Below are 20326 nucleotides of genomic sequence, written 5' to 3' on the forward strand. Positions count from 1 at the left end.
ATACCCGCTATTAATCGGATAAGGAAATGTTGTGATGTAAATACAGATATTGTAACAGGAATAGTAAAGGGTATACTAAGATGGTTAAGTAATGTGGAGAGGATGAATGAATGTAGGTTAACTAAACAAATTCAAGGAGAAGTTGAATGGAAAGGTAGAAGTGAGAAGGCCTAAACGAACGTACCTTAATCAAATTAAGGACGACCTGACTAAAGGTCAGGTCAAGAGCACCCAACACCACTGAGCTTGCATGAAGAGAGTTATAAATGTGGATGAAGCGATAAAATTATGCAGAGATCGTGCCAAGTGGACTCCGGGAGAGAGGCGTATTTTTATGTATCACAAAACACTTAGTAAGTGTCCCTCAAGAATTTTTTTGTTCGCATCATGAACCTTAATGTTTGGCAGCCACTTTAATTATTGCGTTTTCGGAAATTATGTCTTAATAAAAATGGTTACATATTTTTTATTCACTGATTAATTGCATAGGTATTTTAAGATAATTTAGAATTTTTAAAATTGACTTTTCCATCGGGTTTTGAATAAATACCTATATAAAATATTTATTGCGTCAAAATTAAAGCAAAAACTTACATACATACATACATACATATCATCACGTCTATATCCCTTACGGGGTAGACAGAGCCAACAGTCTTGAAAAGACTGAAAGGCCACGTTCAGCTATTTGGCTTAATGATAGAATTGAGATTCAATTAGTGACAGGTTGCTAGCAAAAACTTCGCGTAATGTATTCAATTATTTGTGTTCTATCATGGTATTAACTAATTAATATTGATGTAAGACCTTGTAATCATCCGTTTTACATGAGCAAAAATAAAAAATCTTTTCTGTCCTACCTATTAGGTCGCCGCTAATAGGGATCAAATTTTATTCAAAACTTTTCGATAATACGTAAATATCCAGGTTGATAAAAATTTTGGTTCCTAGGAATTCAAGTGTGCAGACATTGCCAAAAAAGCGATGATTTAAATCCGAACGTACTAAGTTGGCAATACTATGACAGATTCGTTTCTCGTGGTTGGCAATTTTGATGACTTTTCATAACATGTCATGTTGGCAACGGCGTTTGACTTTGACTTATTTGACGTTTCACCTTCAAGGTGTTGTCCACAAATAGGTATTTCAACACCTACCATGGAATTTAAATAACAATTTTAGAAATGGTGTCTCAATGTGTTTCATACTGTATATAATGATAGGTAAGCAACCTGTCACTATTTGCATCCCAATTCCAACATTGTTAAGCTGCCCATAGCCAAATTTACATAATTAATATTATTCGCCGAGCTTGCATGAAGTTTTGAATGTGGATGAAGTAAAAGATGTATGCAGAGATCGTGACAAGTGGAAAGATGTAGTCCCTGCCTACCCCTCCGGGAAAAAGGCGTGATTTTAAATATGTATATATGCATGAAAGACTTCGTCAGTTGGTGTCGGTTTAGTAGGTATAGATAGGACTTGTGTGTCTTTATTCTGACACGCTTGTCAGGCTTTCAAACATCTTCTGTATATTAATTATTTTCACGTTATCAAATCAAGTTTGTAGCAAGGATGTTATAAAAGCATAGTACACATTTTGCGGATTTGAACTAATGACTTAACTAATTCTCTTTGATTTTATATATTTTTTTATTTATTGTTTAAATTCCAAGTTGAACAAAATCCGTAAAACGGATCAACTTAGATTTTCTAAAAAGAATTTTGACAGGGTAGACAAAATAAAAAATTAAACAAAACATTGTTGTCCCTTTCCATCAGGATTAGAAAAACAAGGAAGCAAATATGAAATGTTGTCATGTTGGCTAAACTTGAAGTTCGTATTTGCCAAGAACCTGCCATTTTGTAAGATAGAAGGGAGATAAAAAATAGTTTTATGGTGTTAAAATTAAACAAAAACTTCGTTGCCATTTTTAATAAGGCCCAAAACAAATGTTTAAATGGACGCATCGTCCATTATAACTCAGGTGTCTCGGGATGACGAGCAATTAAACAATTATGGATCCGACAGAGGTAAATCTAAACCGTATTACACCTGTTACCTACTGGCATCAAATTAGAGCGTATAGTGTTACCTCCTCATGATTCGTAAATATTTGTCGATCGTGATCGAAGTTAAACCAGTGAATTATTGAAAGTTTCCTGTGTTAAGATTGTGTTTCCCGTGAGTGCCAAGCCCGAAGTAAACACTTTGAACGTGTGAACGTGATAACATTCCTAAATAACAACCTTGAGATCTTGTCTTTCCTTACACCAGTCCCACATAGATTGACAAGTGGGCTTCCGCGTCTTGGTCCGTTTTGAAGTGTTTTTAAATGGTGTTATGTCTGTTTTAGGGTCATCCCCTGGCGGGCAACATAGCGATGGAGATGGAACCCCAGTGTCAGGTTCAACCCCATTGGGGAGTAAGAAGTCGAGTGGTGGCGGTGGGTTCTTGCGCTCACTGCTATGTTGTTGGCGCGGAGGAAGAGGGAAAGGCCCTCCCGGGGCAAACAGCACAAACAGCATTGATGGCCGAGCCTCACCACCGCTCCTGGTTATGGCCGACCATGCCCCCAGACCGTTGTTGCCACCAGTGAGACATCAGGATATGCATAAAAAGTGTATGGTGATCGACCTTGATGAAACATTAGTGCACAGCTCCTTTAAGGTATGTCAGTTTGAATATTTATTGCTTATTAGCCATTAAATAAAAACCTATTGCATAGATGCGAATAGTTAATTGCCTTCAATTTTAGGCAACAGAATTTTTCAATGTAAGTTAGACGTTAGTTCCTAAGCCAGGGTTTGGGACACGCGATGGGTTAAGCTATGGAAGAGACAAGGTATTTTATATCCTAATGCACATATTTCTTAATTTTGCTTAAATCAAATATCTTTAATCTTTAAATTAGTAAAGCAATTAAATTAATACAGGAAAACGCTATTTATTAAACATTAAGTAAATATTTTGTATTATCCACACTAATAATAAAACGAAAAGATTTGTAATTTTGTATGTTTATATCTAATAAATACAAAAACTACTGTACCAATTTTGATGAAATTAGTACACTGATAGAATTGACCTTTAGAAGTAACATGACAAAATTTCTGAAAATTCCCATGGGAACGAAGCCCCTCGCAAAAGCTGGTGGTTGATAAAAGAAAGAGAATTTCAATTGTCAGTTGCCATATAAATATTGGTATGTTTTAAGTGGAGATAATTTTATCAGTCCTGATATAAATATTGTTATCTGAATAACCTTGAAAAAAGCATCCGATTATACTCAGACGAGACTTTATTTTGATGAAAAAAAATTTTGTTTAACAATATATAAAATTGCTATCATTTTACTGCGGCTTTGCCTGCCTGCATTCTTTTCGGACACTGCTTTTACTCAACATGTGAAGTCATAAACTTGACATTATAGTTCTGCTAACACTGTTGTGTATGGCAGCCATGACAGTAAATCTATAAAACCAGGATGGTGTTTAGGATTTTATTTTTTATTCGGCTATGACATGGCTACTCCTGACGTATCGTGTATCGTCAGTCCACCCTAGAATAGGGTTGAGTTGCACAGACCTAAAGAAGTGGGTAAACATTTATGTCTTTTTATACTTATTAATTTGCCTGCCCCCGAAGCACCGTATAGCACGCGCGACGCCGTTTTTATAGCGAGAAAAACAATCGCTGTCCCGTTTAATACATTAGCTGAAATGCTTTTCTCTTAGTCCTCTCACAATTCAGGCTTCAGTTGCCTAAATGTGCAGGTTTAATCACGATGTTTTCCCTCACCGTAAGAGCCTCATCACTATCACAACATATATAAGGGGACGTTATTGTCTCTGTTTGTATGTATGTGCTAATCACGGAAAGTTGTGGACGGATTTTGTTCCTTTTATGTTGAAAGAGGTTTCTTCGAGGAAGGTTTATCCATATCTATAAATGATGCCCATGACAAGCGGGACGGGACGCGACTAAAATACTGCTTTAACTGAAAATCTAACGAAATGTGATGATCAATTTACAAATGAAACTGAATGGACGGCCTTGTTCCGATGCATTACCGCAACCCGCGTTTTTGTTTATCACGAATATTAGGTAATATTAAGTAACACTACATCACTGTGTCAGTAACCCGCCGGCGCGGCGTGACGAAGTTTGCCTTTGTAGATAGATAATATTCATTAACATTTTGTTTCATTTACTTCATCTAATTAATTATATCTCTATGTTCCGTCTGATCTGATCATTTCTGCAATTTTGATACGATTGGGGGCCTAACCTAAATGCAGGCCACCTAGGTCCAGATTGATTGAATCCGTACTATACTAGTATTATAAATGTGAAAGTATACCTATATGATTATCCGTCTTTCTCGCCAAAACACTGAAATCTTACAGCACACTATTAGTATGGTGTTCTAGAAAGACGCTAGTCCTGATTAATTTTCCATTATGACCCACACGGGGATAATTAACATTCCAACGCTCAGGTTAATCAGGAAGGAGTTCGTCTCCCATTAAATCCTTACCAGGAATCGAACCTGAAACCTGAAGTTCAAAACCACTGCGCCAAACGCTCCAGAGGGCTATACATTTCAGTTTCAGTGCGTACATCACACCTCTTGATGACTTCCTGGTTCTATAATTACTCGGTCGACTCAGTTTTTTCCGGTCCGGACACTTTCGGACATCTCGGCTTAACTAGAGCGTACAATGTTCTCATGTTTGGAGCGTCTTCAGTTATGACGAAACGGGAATAACGAGTATGTAAACATGTCGGCTGATGTAGAACAATATTTTTGTTCGCGTCAAACTCCTGTTATTTATTCCTTCCATGCCAAGACATGACATTTTCTTTTGATAAACTTAGTAACGCATTCGTTACAGAAACTAAAAGTTTGCCTGAGATTGCATAATTCTGTAAGGTTACATTTTGTGCAATGTTTTGTTCATCCATAGTAATAAATAAGAAAGGACTTATCAAAATACACCCGAAATCCGAAACCACTGAAAAGTTAGGCATAATTCGGTATTTTGATTAATTAATTACAAGACGCGGAAGACGTGTATATAACTATTATAACTAACTGGTTTTAGAAAGAAATTAGCTAACGAAATTTTGTTGCTATTATAGTATCGTAATTATTACATGTTTTACATTTTAATATTTAAATTTCTCAACAAGTTTGACTCGCATCATCATTAATAGAAACTGATTACAAAAAAATTGGAGGCTGCGCACGCGCAATATTTAGTTTAGTTTGATTTTGTTTTGTTATTTTACATTTAACTCATGAGTGGAGGAAATAAAAGCTTATATTCAACAAATTGTCTTAATAATTAATAAATAAATAATAAATATTTATTTATACTTAAGTTGATTTGTTTTACTTGAAACCAATTCGTATACTATCGACACTCGGGCCTTATAAAAAAAGCAGTCGCAAGGTTTCATATTACATGCTTTATTGTGGAATTTCACCACCCCTGTACGTAATTCCATAGTTATCAATACTCCAGCCCCTTCAGCAGAAGCCTTTTTAATGCCAGGCGTCTACTACTTAGCCACTGAGACATAAATACTCCTTGTGTTCACTCAAGTATCCACGCTCTACTAAAATACTTGAATTATTCAATTTTAACTACTTACTTAACATTTGATCGAACTGTTTTGTGAGCATGCATCATCATTTCGAACTTTTACCATTATTCCCCCGGTCAATTAGTTTTATCCAACCTCTCTCTCATCTCTGCGAGTTGCACCATCCACATAAACGTTTCAGGGCCCGGGGGCCTTTCGGCTTTTCATTCTCCATTTGGCCCGGTTTTCGGCTTTTTTAGTTTTTAGTCCATCGGCTCGGATAGGTTTTGTTTGCGAAGTCAGGCGCCAGGATCTCTTTGGCCGGCTCCTTCTACCTAGACCCGGCTGAGGCAGGATGATTAGGCATCTGTTCCTTAAGTAGTCTGCAGGTTTCCGCAAGACGTCGCCGCATCAGCGTAGGCGGCTCTCCTGCATAGTTTCATCCGACCTGGCTTTCATACATCAGTAATATAGGTTGCTAGCCCGTTACTTTAAACGGGGAAGTTACCTGTATTTGAATCTTCGTCCAGCACTTAATCGTGGTCTTTGAGTCAGTCTCATGACTACTAACTCTTTCTACCCCCAATGGGATAAGGACTAGTTATCCATCTATCTAACTGTCCAAGTTGGGTGACTATGCATCTGCAAATATTATGATACGAGACTGAAATCTCAGCATTTTCAGGGACGATACAGACAGGTCAAATGACCAGTTAATGTTGTCTGTACTACACTAATCTGTTTCAAATAGATAGTAATCTGATCCAGGTTATTTTGAATCACAGGAGTAGCTGAGTGTGTATCATTGGAGACGGTGAAATTTATTTTAGTTCTAAGGTTAGGCATTAGGGTGTGCAGTGAACTTAGATGAATCAAATGGCATTTGGTATTTGTACGTCAGCAAAATGACGTCTGCGTGTCGCTGGTAATATAATATTGAGAGATATAAGAGATTTATATTTTAATCAGTTAGTAACCGTGCCACTTGTGTGGCTTTGGTTTCAATCTCGTTATCAAAGTTGGGTAATAAATTGAAAAAGTTATTGATTGTAATCCTGTTCTGTGCATCTCAAAGTCTTCCCTCTTCGCCTTTTAAATATCTCTCTATTGACGCTCCCTCATTACTGAGGCTCATTGTCACTGGAAGTCATTAAGCGCACAATCTTCTTCCATCGATTCCGGTCGGATGTAGCCCTCACCACTCTCGAAGAACATGAATAGGGATGTGTTGGTGACCGGCCTCTTGGTATTGTTTTCTTCGGTATTGCAAATTGACACTTTTTATTAATTATTACGGGATATTTCAACATCAATTAATAATTGTCATATCTTGTGGTTTTACAACATTGGTTGACGTCAAATAAGAAGAAGCGGTAACAAACTACACTGCAGCATTTTCTTCATGCGAAGCCAGAATTACTAAGTAGTCAAGAACGGCGCGAAAGCAGCTCATTTCATAAACACAAAGATAAGTCACATAGTATGGTAATAGGTCTTCCAGATTTTTGTTTATCTTAAAAAATTTTCATCGAGACACTTCTCGTGTGAATTGAACGAATTGAAAACCATTGGAAAGAGTTTTCGTGCAATTTTCTCTGTTATAATTCATTTGATCACGTGACGCCTGTACCACGTTCGTTCTATAATTAGTTCTACAATAAAATTATGGTGCGTATCAGCGATCTAGAACAATTAACAGGAAAAAAAGTGCGCAATTAAGTGACGTTATAATATTTCTTTGGAAATTTTCTTACAAGGAAATGAGACTATTTTTAATAAAAATTGCGTCACAATGATAACAAATAATGTAGGCGACCAATATTTTTGTCGTTTTAGACCTTACTAGCTTTTGCCCGCGGCTTCGCCTGCGTTAATTTCGCTTCCATAAAAAGATTGCTTAGATTAAGAGCCTTGCATTGACATAAACTAATATTATGCAAAAAATAGATGTGCCTACGTGAGTGCGTGTTTGAGGATGCTATTCAATCATGCAAATTCAACTGGATAGATTTTGATGAAACTTACGTACACGGGAAGAATAATGCCTGGAATAGAACATAATTTATTTTTCCTACAAAAGCAAAGTCCCGGGGGCGCAGCTGTTAAAAAACGAATAAATTCTAAAGACAAAAAAAGGTAAGTATAATAATGGAAAGTTATAGTATCTCTTTGTATACAACATTTGCTGTCTTGCCCATTGGAGACATCACAAATAAACTGTCACAGCTGGTGACCCGCGAGCAAGCGACGTAGAGCTGTCCGTGGGAGAAGCAATTCGTCCTGAGGTCGACTCCGGCTGCTCCAAGACTTTGCGATTTGTTAATTGTCATCGCGAAACATATAGCCACTGGAAACTGTACACGCTTAAATTGAAATGGAAAGTTGTTGGGAATGAGGGGAATGCGCGGTATAAAAACAATTTCACCAGCTGCACAACCAGTAAGAATTTTAGCTTCTATTATATTGTTATGAAGCGACACCACTTTAAGGCGAGTCCCATTACAACGTTTCGGCGGCGTTAAGTTGCGTAGCAACATAATTGGAATGCCTACTTTTAGTGCAATTGTATGCGCGGGCAGTCCAGATGCCCAAAGTGAATTAAGGAACTCTACCGGATAAGTTGTAGTATCGGTACTATTTAAAACTGTATTTATGGATTGGTATATAATTTTCATGTTACGTGTTAGACTTAATTTCCTAACCTGAGGCCAGAGTATGGATCGTTTGAGACATGCGCTTACTTCATCAGCTCTAGTACCTCGGCTTATTACGGGTAGAGTCTGGCGGAAATCACCACAAAATAATACAGTGGTACCACCCATAATGCGATTCCCTGTTATTTTCTCCAAATAAGTAAATGTCTTAACCATGGAAACTAAATCAATGAAAAACGAATTTTTAATTAATTAAAAAATTTGCCAGCGGCTACAATCGCGTTATTTCTTAAATTCTCATGTGGCGCCATCTCGTATCGGGTGGTCAAAAAATAAATATCTAAACCACGGGAACTAAATCAATGGTGAAACGGTAAGTACTGACGTTGCTATATGTGTGTTATTCCTGCTAATCTTGAGGAACATGGCAACCGTCGCCGATGCGGGGTGCGTCAAACTACCTACATAAATAAATCTTCTCATACATAAAAAAAAAATCTTCTTAAAGATGTGGTGAAACAGTAAGTACTGGCGGAACTAAAATTACTTAATTAAAACTTAATTAATTTAAAATTTTGCCGGCGGCTACAATCGTGTTATTTCTTAAATTCTCATGAGGCGCCATCTCGTATCGGGTGGTCAAAAAATAAATACCTAAACCACGGGAACTAAATCAATAAACAAAGCATAATGAATTAAATCAATAAAATGCTATTTTTTTAATCATCATCATCATCATCATAATAAATATAAGAATTAATTATTTATAGTGCCGTGTGGTTCCCGGCACCAACACAAAAAAGAATAGGACCACTCCAGCTCTTTTCCATGGATGTCGTAAAAGGCGACTAAGGGATAGGCTTACAAACTTGGGATTCTTTTTTAGGCGTTGGGTTAGCAACCTGTCACTATTTGAATCTCAATTCTATCATTAAGCCAAATAGCTGAACGTGGCCATTCAGCCTTTTTAAGACTGTTGGCTCTGTCTACCCCGCAAGGGATATAGACGTGACCATATGTATGTATGTATGTATAATTATTTATAGTTTTTTATATCGATTTAAATCAAAAATGACGAAGTTCCATACAAACTTGCACCCCCTATTTCATCCCCTTGGGATAGAATTTCAGGATAAAAAGTAGCCTATATTCTAATCCAGGTTACTAACTATATCTGTGCCGAATTTCGTTCAGATCCGTTCGGTAGATTTTGCGTGATGCGCGTACAAACATACAGACAGACAGACGGACAGACAGACAGACAAAAATTCTAAAAAAAATTGTTTTGGCTTCTATTGACCCTAAAAAGACCCCTTATAATTTTTTTTCTTAAATATCTTCAATGTACAGACAAAGTTGAGTTACAGTTTTATTATATGTATGGATTGGTATAAAATCGACAAAAATGGGTTCTCAACCAAAAAGGAAGTATCAGTTTCTTACTACCCCCCTTAAAATTGGGCTATCTAAAACATTCCGGATCTATGGCGAGTTATCAATTTGGAATCTAGACTGATAGCACGGATTTTTTTTTTAAATTTTTGCTTTTATCATAAATTTAATTTTGCATTAATCTTACAAAGTAAAGGTTTTCTTTGTCATCGATTTTAAAAATCGCCTACAAGTGAAATCCTAATCCTAATGTTCCTCTTAGTCAACTTTTACGACATTGATAGAAAAAATATAGATGGTTCTATTCTAATGTGCCGGAAAGCACACATTCGATTGAATAAATTAATGCATCAGAGCTTATTTTATCTTTAAACATTATTTGCTTTCACTGTGTGATATAAATTATATCCAATCTATACTTGTTGGTATATCGTGGTCGTTTGTATATCATTAAGTACGATTTTGGTTAGTATAGCGTGTGTCAAGGTTCCGGCCTTGGTTTGGGCACACAATGGGGAATCAATTCCTTTGTATCGGTTACCACGCTAATGTGATTTGTTTGATTTTTATATTATCTCTCTCACGATTGGACAGTTTGTCTCGTTAAGCTGTCCACTGTAGATGATATTTAATGGTCATTCCTGTATGTTAAATTTTGTATAGCAGATATCTTGAAATAGCCAATTGGATGAATGTTAAGTCAGACCCTTTTCAGAATAATCTGTCCGCCCCAGAGTTTCGAAATTGCTGGCTTAATATCCTTACAGGAAATACTTTGTAAATACTCCATGGTAACGGGGATACGGCACAATAAGAGAATCTAACTTTTCATATAATTGTGTAGACGAGAAGAAGAAAAATACACATCTTTCAATGTTTACGTTTGCAGAATATCTGTTGGCACTTTCATTTCGACCGCTTCCAGAAACCAGGAATCGAGTTTAGTAAAGAACATAAATATAAGATTAGAAATCTGCGCACGAGTAGCGTGGGCTGTAACGCGATATTTTTACGACAATCACTATCTCACCACCACCCATGGCTTACCATACCAACCTTCCGGTTTTACGAGCTGAATGATGGAAGGAGTGCACTGCTCTTGCGTTTGATCTCAAACTCTGTTTTGAATCCCTACAAAATCTCTTTAGCGTCCCTTTCTATATAACTCACCCCCTATTCTAGAGGGGCTGACGATGTTGTGCTAACCATGCCATCGCCGCCATTATTGCGACAATCGGAAATGAGAACCGCGCAGTTTATTTTTGTTTACATGAGAATGATACAATTATTAGTTTTATAATGATGAGATATTTGACTGTCCGCGCCCGCGGTATGAATAAGGTGAAAGTTTTGAAACAAAAAACCGTTTAGCGGCCTTTCACTGGCCAACTGAAGCTTGATTTCTAAAATGCTACAGATTCGGAGCCCAGCCAGCTGATAGGAAATGTTGGTTTTTCTAAGAAATTGTATAACAAGGGAAAGTGAAAATTTCTTGGCCAGACATTGAAATTTTATTCTAATCATTAAAAATATATATTTTTCGTGGCTGGATAATCTTATTTTTAAATTACATATATACAATATCAGTCCAAGAACTTTTCACTCTACCCTAGTGTTGTTTATAGTACGTCAATGACCCTAGTAAGTTTTTTTATTCCTCAGTAAGGGCAAATACGGAACCCACATAGAATCGTTTTTATAAAGCTGTTAAAAAACATAAGATATTCAATCTTATGTTTTTAACGAAAGCTTTCCATAAAAATGTAAAATATGTTTTTATACAATGAATAAACAAAGTAATCCACGTATAAAGTTATTCCCAGAAAGGATCACATTGTATTTGTAGCAAACGTAAGTATTTATAGTTTGCTGCGGTTATAGTGCTCCAACAATGAAATTAGGTACAAAACTAACTGCATTATATATAGTATATTAGTAGAAATCTTAATACCGATACGAAGGGTTTCTTAAGAAAACAAATTACTTTAATCACAACCTACAAAGTACCTACAATAATGAGTGCAAGGCAAATTATTCACATGACTCACGTGTGCAGTAATTTACTATGAACAATTTTTTTATGGCGTTTTCTGCTGATAGATGCAAATTTAATATATTCTCTTCTCGGAGGGGTAGGAAGAGACAACATGTTATCGCTTGCCTCGATTCCTAAATCTTTCGCTTATACTGCCATCACTCTCTTATTTGTATTGACTTTATTGTACTAAAACACTTGACCAGCCTTTCAACAGGTCGTCCCAATTTGATTAAAGCACTTTTTATGACTTTCACCCTAATGCTAAAGTCATCTTTATTTAGCGTTTTATGGAGTCAGAGCACCAGAATACGCTAAAATGTTTTATTCTTGTAGGGCTCTTGTCGGGTCAGAGCGACTCTTTCTATGATATACTGATGATTGATAATCTTCTTCACATAACAAACAATCAAATTACCGCTTTGTTGTCTATACTTTGTGTTAGGTGTTATAATATTTATTTATTAACTTAATACCGTTAATGCGATCGTAACATTATGATTATTTTATAAATTAAATGTACGATTGTGTTTTGTCATTCATTGCCTAGAAATAATATTGGAAATAAACTTAATCACTCACACATAATTATGTGTTGACGTGATAAATTATAATTTAAAAGGTCGTGTATGTGAATTTAACATAATATGAATTAATATGGCACCATGACTTATTATTATGCACAGCTCGTGCATTAAATATTGTCTAGTATGCTACTTAAAGCCTTTAATAGATTCGTGTTATTGCCACTACTATATATAGTTGTTTAATAAATATTGATTTTTCTCTCATTTTTGCGAGTTTCCAGCTGCACCCTTCGCAATTTTCCGGACCTGGGGTGGCTTTCTAACTGTTCTCATTTCACGTTGTCTTTCATGAAAGACTTTTATATCTGGGCCCAGCGGACGCGTCATATTTAAACATTAGTTCCCGAAATAGACTGCAGACTTTGATATAAAATATCAGGATTAACAAAGATTGATGTTTTATATCAATCAATTAGGGCCTTCCCAACCCGCATGAAAGCGTAGCCCCCACGAAAGTCACAATTCTTCAGAGTGGTATTATTAATTACATTTACATACATACATACATACATAAAATCACGCCTCTTTCCCGGAGGGGTAGGCAGAGACTAATTAAATTTAATTAAATTAAAGTTAATTACATTTACTTATAGTAAACCAACTTGTGCTCTTACAGTAGAGACAAATAAATAATCTTGCAACTGCCATGTTTCATCATAATCGTACCCCTTAATATGTTTGATAAGGACTTTTTATTAAAATGAGTTGTTCCAATATTTCTCCTCTTTTTGTTTCAGCCAATTAACAACGCAGATTTCGTAGTGCCAGTCGAGATCGACGGCGCGGTACACCAAGTGTACGTGTTGAAACGGCCGCACGTGGACGAGTTTCTGCGACGATGCGGCGAGTTGTACGAGTGTGTGCTGTTCACAGCGTCGCTCGCCAAGTACGCGGATCCCGTAGCCGATCTGTTGGACAGGTAATGTTCTCAAGGTTATCTTGATTCTACCCGTCGAGCGATCAAATGGTATATAATAATGTCTTGTACAAGTGTGCGTGTTGAAGCAACGAAGCGTTGAGTTCTTGCGTCGATGCGGCGAGTTGTACGAGTGTGTGCTGTTCACGGCGTCGCTCGCCAAGTACGCGGATCCCGTAGCCGATCTGTTGGACAGGTAATGTTCTCAAGGTTATCTTGATTCTATACGTCGAACGATCAAATGGTATACCTATAATAATGTATTGTACAAGTGTGCGTGTTGAAGCAACGAAGCGTTGAGTTCTTGCGACGATGCGGCGAGTTGTACGAGTGTGTGCCTGTTTAATTGGGAATCTTATGTCCAAAATGACGAAAGAATGTGAATAGCAAGTTTTAGGATGCAGGCAGTTCAAAAGATGACAAGTTTTTTCTACGTTGGTGCCGTGCAATTAGCATTTCTGTTTGAATGGTCATTGCGAACTCTACTCTGCACGTGCCATAAGATTGAAATGTATAAAAAATGAAAAATAATTACAGATGGGGCGTGTTCCGAGCGCGACTCTTCCGCGACAGTTGCGTGTTCCACCGCGGCAACTACGTCAAGGACCTGAACAGCCTCGGCCGGGATCTGCGCCGAGTCGTCATAGTCGACAACTCGCCCGCCTCATACATATTCCACCCCGACAATGCTGTAAGTATTTCCTAAAAACAAAAATCCGAAAAAGAAAAGTGCGTTTTTAGAGGAGGCAACCGCAAGATGCATACCTTAATTTGGTCCGTGTAACAGGAAGATTGGTTGAGTCATGGGTAAGTGTTAGTGGAATAGTGCTCCTTTTGCATGGGTTTAAAGTTTTAGCTTGGTCGTACCAGCCTCATGTAGTCCATTAATGGAGATAGACCTAGCCCAAAGTGAGTGAAGGTAATACCACCTTACTGAACCTACCGGCAAAGGTTTCCACCTTGCCTGTATAGGTATAGCGTCTTCTTGCAAGCTTAAATCGTTGTGGGACCAACTGGGGAGTAGGTTTCCTGCGCTACGCTTGCTATTCCAGAATCCAATTTTATTTGTATACAATGAAACTACGGTGTACTAAGTGTATGTCAATCGCTAATGTATGAGCAGTTGTAAAGCGATAAGGTGGTAACGTGGAAACACGGTCACCGCGATAAAATGGACACCTCTAGCGCTGGAATGTCATTGTCCAGTTTAGAATAGATAACATTGTTTGGCCAATATACTATAGCTTGTTTTACATTTTATAGGTTCTTTGTTGTGGGTAAAGGTTAATATTATAGGTTTAGAAATAATAAATCGTTAAGGAAAACTCAGTTTACATTTCTTACTAGATTCTTATGCCTCGCATAATACTATGATCATTTATTTGGTGTTAGATGTGAATGTGACAAGGTTTGCGCTTTAAGCTGATATAAGAAATATATTTAACAGAGTCAGAACAAGCGTGATAACAATCAACAAATTCTATTTAAAACTAATTTTTTAGACATTTGACCTTTTGCATTCTGTGAATTCAATTTATATTTTTTTTCAGGTACCTGTCGCGTCTTGGTTCGACGACATGACAGATTCAGAACTATTAGACTTGATACCGTTTTTCGAGAAACTCAGCAAGGTGGACAGTGTTTACACAGTGTTGCGAAACTCCAACCATCCGTACAACCCGACACAGAACAATTCCCCGCCGACATAGCGGCCCCCCGCCGCCGCGCGGACGCCACTCCCCCGCGACCAATCAAACGAACGTTCCCGAACGTCCAATCAACGTCCGTTCGAAATTCGAACGCCTCTTACGAGTTGTAAGAAAACTGGATCGCTCGTGCAGCCGCCCACCCCGCGCCCCGCCGCGCACCTTCTACAATCGATCGTCAAGAAAGGAGCGAACTTCGTCTTAAGTGCCAATTTTGCCTTCTGGATAGTAAGGACGTTATTTGTACCTATTTTACATTTTAGGTATCTCTTAGTGCGTAAGTCTGTATGATGGATTTGTGATTATTTAACTCCTTAGCTAAGCTTGCGGCAATGTGCGTGTGTTCTGTCTACGTGTTGACTAATTCGGTGACAAAAATCCTTCTTCGAATTTTTTATATCATGCTTGGGATCAAATATAATAAGTTAGGATACTTTGATCATCAAAACGATCGCTTCTCGTATTCATTATCGTGTCGTTTTTTGCCGCAAGACCGGGAATTGATCCCACTACCCACACTTCGTATCCACTAAGTTAGAACGATTCGATCCTATAGACTTCATCACGAATTATAAAATCGACTAAAAAATGGTGTCCGTAACTAGTGGAATGTGTAAATAATTTTTATAATAACGACAGAGGGACGCTTGAATCATGGTCTAGAATTAAAGAATATGGATTAATTATAATGTACATACATATTTTATAAAATAAATGGTAAACAATTGGAGAGCGGCAGAAAATATAGCACTTAAGGTGGATAAGGTCCGCACTTGAGCTGATGTTGCGCTGTTTGAAAACAAATAGAATAATATTTTTTTAAATTACTTTACCACGCAACAGTACAGAATTCTGTTCATTCAGTCTCATGTTCTTAATTTAGAATGGCGTAACATCAGCAAAAATAGTGATGTGCACATTTGAGCGTAAGTTGTTATGTATAACCCACATAAAATATTAACGTGTGCACATTTAAATTATTTCCCGTAATTATTGACAATAAGAAGTCAATCGTGTCAGTGTCATATGAGTTTAGTGATTAATTAATTGTAAAACACGTAAGGGTTTAGTATCTGATGGACTTGGCATCTATGTATTGAAGTGATGCTCTCACAGAGAAGATGTTTATGTTATTTCAATATTATGTATTAATGATTTTTTTTAAAAATCGTTAATAATATTAACTTATTTCGTGGCACTAAATTACGTAACGTTACCATATTTGGATAAGACTGTCCAAAATAACCACAAAAATCTAACTTACGGTTTTCGTGCCGGTAAGCTTTATTTTATTGCCAGACATAATATTCGGAATTATATAAATTAAAAATCATATCTTTGAATTCAATGTTAAATAAATAAACGAATCTTCTTTCGGGGAGCGGCGAAAATGCTGCACATAAATAATTAATAAATAATAATAATCATCTCAGTATTATACTAGTTTTATAGTATTTGATGCCATTATATACAGAATTTTGCTATGCGGAACAGCGATTCTAAAGTGTTTTATACTTAAACTTATGTGAGACGTCAAGATTTTACCTTGCACCGTAACAGGAAATGCTATATAGATAAAAGATATCATGACTTAACTATAATTAATTTTTTTATACTCGAGATAGTGTTTTATGTTTGCAGAGTAATAATATGAATTTAATAATAATAAATAATAGCAGCAATTATAACAAGAGCGATTTAAGCGAAATTTGAAGTTGAAAGTTAAACGGTTTGGGGCCCGTGACAGTTTTAAAAAGATCTTTAAAAGTTCTGGTCAAAATGTTTTCTTTTAAACCTTGTCTGTCATACAAAATTTTCCTATGATGCTTACAAAGCTACCATCGCCTAAAAACTTTCATTTCCTCAAGTCAAGTGTAGTGGGCTGAAGGGACTCCTTTAAACCCTTTTTTTTATTTTAATGTCCGTTGCGCCACCTAACTACCCATGGATTGTAGTTTCTCATTCATTTTTAACTACATAACAGCAAAAAATTAGCGCTCAAGGAACGTTGTTATTCTGTAAATATAAAATGTTATGCCACTGATGATAATATCTTCCTTTTGTAGTATACCTTCATAAACTCCTAACAAACAAAATTCAAAATTATACCTAACGGATTTATGTAAGAATTACTTAGGTAATATAAAAATGGTGCTTTCAGTATTAGTTGATTAAGCAATTCGGACGATTGACTGTTAAGACAACTATAGCACTCTTAACGCACATTGGCCTCCAATTGGTTAAACGAATTCGGACATTTCAATACGGAAAACGGAGTATAATTTTTACTTTTATAAAAATCTGTATACCCCTTACCGTTGCTTGGCGATATCGTATGTACTGTATATTGTTTCGATTGCTTAGCAAAAAATGTTTTTTATTTGTTTTTCTTTTTTCATAATTATATTTATGAACAATATTGATTTATTATTGTTTGGTAATAGAAGTGTAAATAAGATTTTTATTAACTTAAAGTTCGATTTTAATATTCGATACTATCCGTTTCGATAGTGTATATGTTAGTTTGTTATTTAGTGACTACGCCGGTGTATGTACATACCCTTATACGTATATTTTAAAGATGTATGTAATCGCTAGTTGACCAAGCTCCATACACTAGAATAGTATGTTTTACCGGCTGGTAATCCACAATCAAATTTGGAGGACATTGATTGTTATTAATAATAACATACACTGCGATATGAGAATTCAAATATAAAATCTATTCCTAACATTGCCTACTATTTTATTTATACGCGTCAAATTATGAATGGCTTATCGTATCTCTTTAAATGTGAAACGTGGATTGGTCAAATGTAGAAATTAAACTTATGAATTGTATAAGGGCAATATGAAATTATTGATAATTTTTTCTATATGTAATTTTTGTATGTTGTTTTGTATTTTTATAATTGGTGATTGCAGTCGGCATAATCGCCGTATAGACCTTTGGACCAATGTCGTGTAACTAAGTTAGCTTCTCATTAATTAAAGATACAATGAGTATGTTACACTAAACCTGATCCCCCTTGCATCCCTCTTGCTATTAGAGTGAGTGTTTAGTTATACCTAGATGTGGGACGATTTAGTAAGTCATTTATTTTATACCCAGATGTGGAGTGAGTGAGTCATCCCATTTATACCCAGATGGGGGGCGAGTGAGTGAATCATCCCATTTATACCCAGATGTAGGGCGAGTGAGTGAATCATCCCATTCATACCCAGATGTAGGGCGAGTGAGTGAGTCATCCCATTTATACCCAGATGTAGGGCGAGTGAGTGAGTCATCCCATTTATACCCAGATGTAGGGCGAGTGAGTGAGTCATCCCATTCATACCCAGACTTGGGGCGAGTTAGAGTGAGTCATCCCATATTCATCCAAATGTGGGGCGAATGCGCGATACTTCCATTTAACCTAGATGCCTTCCACATTTATTAATACCAATTTATTTTTAAACACCTGTTACAATGATTTTCCAAAGATTGTGTATATGGTTGTATTACGCGACTGCATGCACTCAAAACGCAATACTTATTGGTTTCCCGTGGCTTGCGATGTGGATTACTAGGTGTCACCCATTGACCACAGTAGACGGCATTTATTTGTAAGCATTAACATTAGCGTAGGATGTTATAGTAATATATACGTTGATTTCTCTAGTTGTAAGCATTCTGTTGTTTAATGACGCGTTCTTTTAAACATACTGTATCTTAGGCTCCTTAGATATACACCCTGTGACTCTTAGACGTTCTACGTTTATATTAACTTGACTATAGAAATCGTCCAACAGTGTTATATAGGTAATATTGTTAATATTATTTTAAATCGTAATGCATGCAATAAAATTTGATTGATATTTTCTAATGTCTTATATTAATAAAATATAATAAATTTTATTTTATGTCTAACATTACCTAACTTGCGAGTTTCGGGTATAAGTTATTGTATCGTTTATTTAATAAAATATTCTTTTTAATGTATGACGGGGAGATGTAATGGATGCAATAATTTTGCCGTTGTCTTTGAATTGTTTACAACTTAATTTAGCTTATGACGGCTTTCAGATGTAAATGCATATAATTTGAACCTATAAAACTCCCTTAGCTCGCAATTCTTGATTTGCTTGTAAACAAAGTACAAATACAATAGCGTGGCTCGTGTTATTGAGAACAAAAATATTATAAAATATAATTTCTTAAATATAAGGTTGTGCTTATGCTGTACTACATATCTTTCACTTGCAAAATCAAAACATCGGAGAAATTAAATTCTTGCCTTTCTATAAAAATGAAAAAATAAATACTCTTGATTTTTGTAAATCTAACATAACTCTAGCTACCCACCTGTAATTCAAATATTTTTTATCTGTGACAGCTTGGCAAGAAAGGAATTTATTTTATAAAGAATTGATAAAGCCGTTTATACAGCAAGGCCTTTATTGCATTAATATTACGTGAAGAACACCAAGCTATCAGAGATAAAACTCTCAATTGTATTACACTGCCTTCGCCTGTTTCGGCTGTGGTTGTACAGTAAGATCGATAATTGTTTAATTTTATCGATTTAAGTATGATAATGTACTTACGGCCTTGTATCGCGTAGCTATTTTTTATCTTCCTTCGTTCAATCGGTCCAGTTTTCGATTTTATTTCAGCCACAGTCCAAAACGTGTCAGGGTCTTGAATGTCTAATGAAGTCCATAACATGGACATATCAATTTTGTGTAGTGTTAAAAATCTATGACTTGTAATCAATTGACAATTTACTAACAACCTAGGGTAAAAGTGATATTAAAACGAAAGCCATACCGTATTATAGGTAATTCATTCTATCATGGTTTGAAACAATCTTTATATATCTATACAATCAAATAAAATAATAAATGAGAGATCGAATCAGGTAAACTAGCTCTCTTGTAATACACCTTTTTTCAATTAATACGATTGAATTTAAAAACACGAAATTCCGCCAGTCGCTTATTGATCAATATTTTTTAATTCCCGTTCCTGAGTTCTAAACGACTCCTTCACAAAAATATATGTTAAAGCTTGTGAACCTTTTGATCATTGTAACAAAGAATACTATGCTTTGAATTTTGCAACTGTCAACGAAGTCTGGTTTTTTAAATCGAAAAAATTGTAGATATCATGTACAGCACATTACGGGATTATGAATTGGTACCTATCAAACACTAGGCAAGTGAGAGGACTATAATTATTATATTTATGATGTGTAATAGCCATGGAAAATAGGGGAAATCACGTGAGTAGCTAGGTAACATTTACCTGTGACGAAATTTATATAATGGTGTACATTTTTGATATGATGTTGTACAAAAGAGAAGTTTGGTATGTTATTTTATAGGAATGAAATAAATAGCCTTAATAAACAAGCGGTTTGTATTATTTGATAAATCCTTTTATAAAATGTAATAATTGTTG

The 20326-nt window shown here is 36.0% G+C and overlaps 1 protein-coding gene across 1 annotated transcript; it reads left to right on the forward strand.

The window, feature by feature from the left end:
* The first annotated feature begins 1827 nt into the window (after positions 1 to 1827).
* Positions 1828 to 20277, forward strand: LOC106143174 (carboxy-terminal domain RNA polymerase II polypeptide A small phosphatase 1). The gene is made up of 5 exons (XM_013345192.2): positions 1828 to 2034; positions 2358 to 2671; positions 12999 to 13180; positions 13715 to 13868; positions 14728 to 20277. The coding sequence occupies exons 1-5, from the start codon at positions 1962 to 1964 to the stop codon at positions 14884 to 14886; spliced, it is 882 nt and encodes a 293-aa protein (XP_013200646.1). The 5' UTR covers positions 1828 to 1961; the 3' UTR covers positions 14887 to 20277.
* Positions 20278 to 20326: the final 49 nt, after the last annotated feature.

The sequence above is a fragment of the Amyelois transitella genome, chromosome 2 (assembly GCF_032362555.1).
Source record: "Amyelois transitella isolate CPQ chromosome 2, ilAmyTran1.1, whole genome shotgun sequence".
NCBI classification, from domain to species: Eukaryota; Metazoa; Arthropoda; class Insecta; order Lepidoptera; family Pyralidae; genus Amyelois; species Amyelois transitella.

Coding starts and splice junctions, on each gene's coding strand:
- LOC106143174 (XM_013345192.2), top strand. CDS start 1,962: ATGGACGCATCGTCCATTATAACTCAGGTGTCTCGGGATGACGAGCAA. Junction 13,181..13,714: donor GTAGCCGATCTGTTGGACAG/GTAATGTTCTCA, acceptor AAATAATTACAG/ATGGGGCGTGTTCCGAGCGC. Junction 13,869..14,727: donor TATTCCACCCCGACAATGCT/GTAAGTATTTCC, acceptor ATTTTTTTTCAG/GTACCTGTCGCGTCTTGGTT.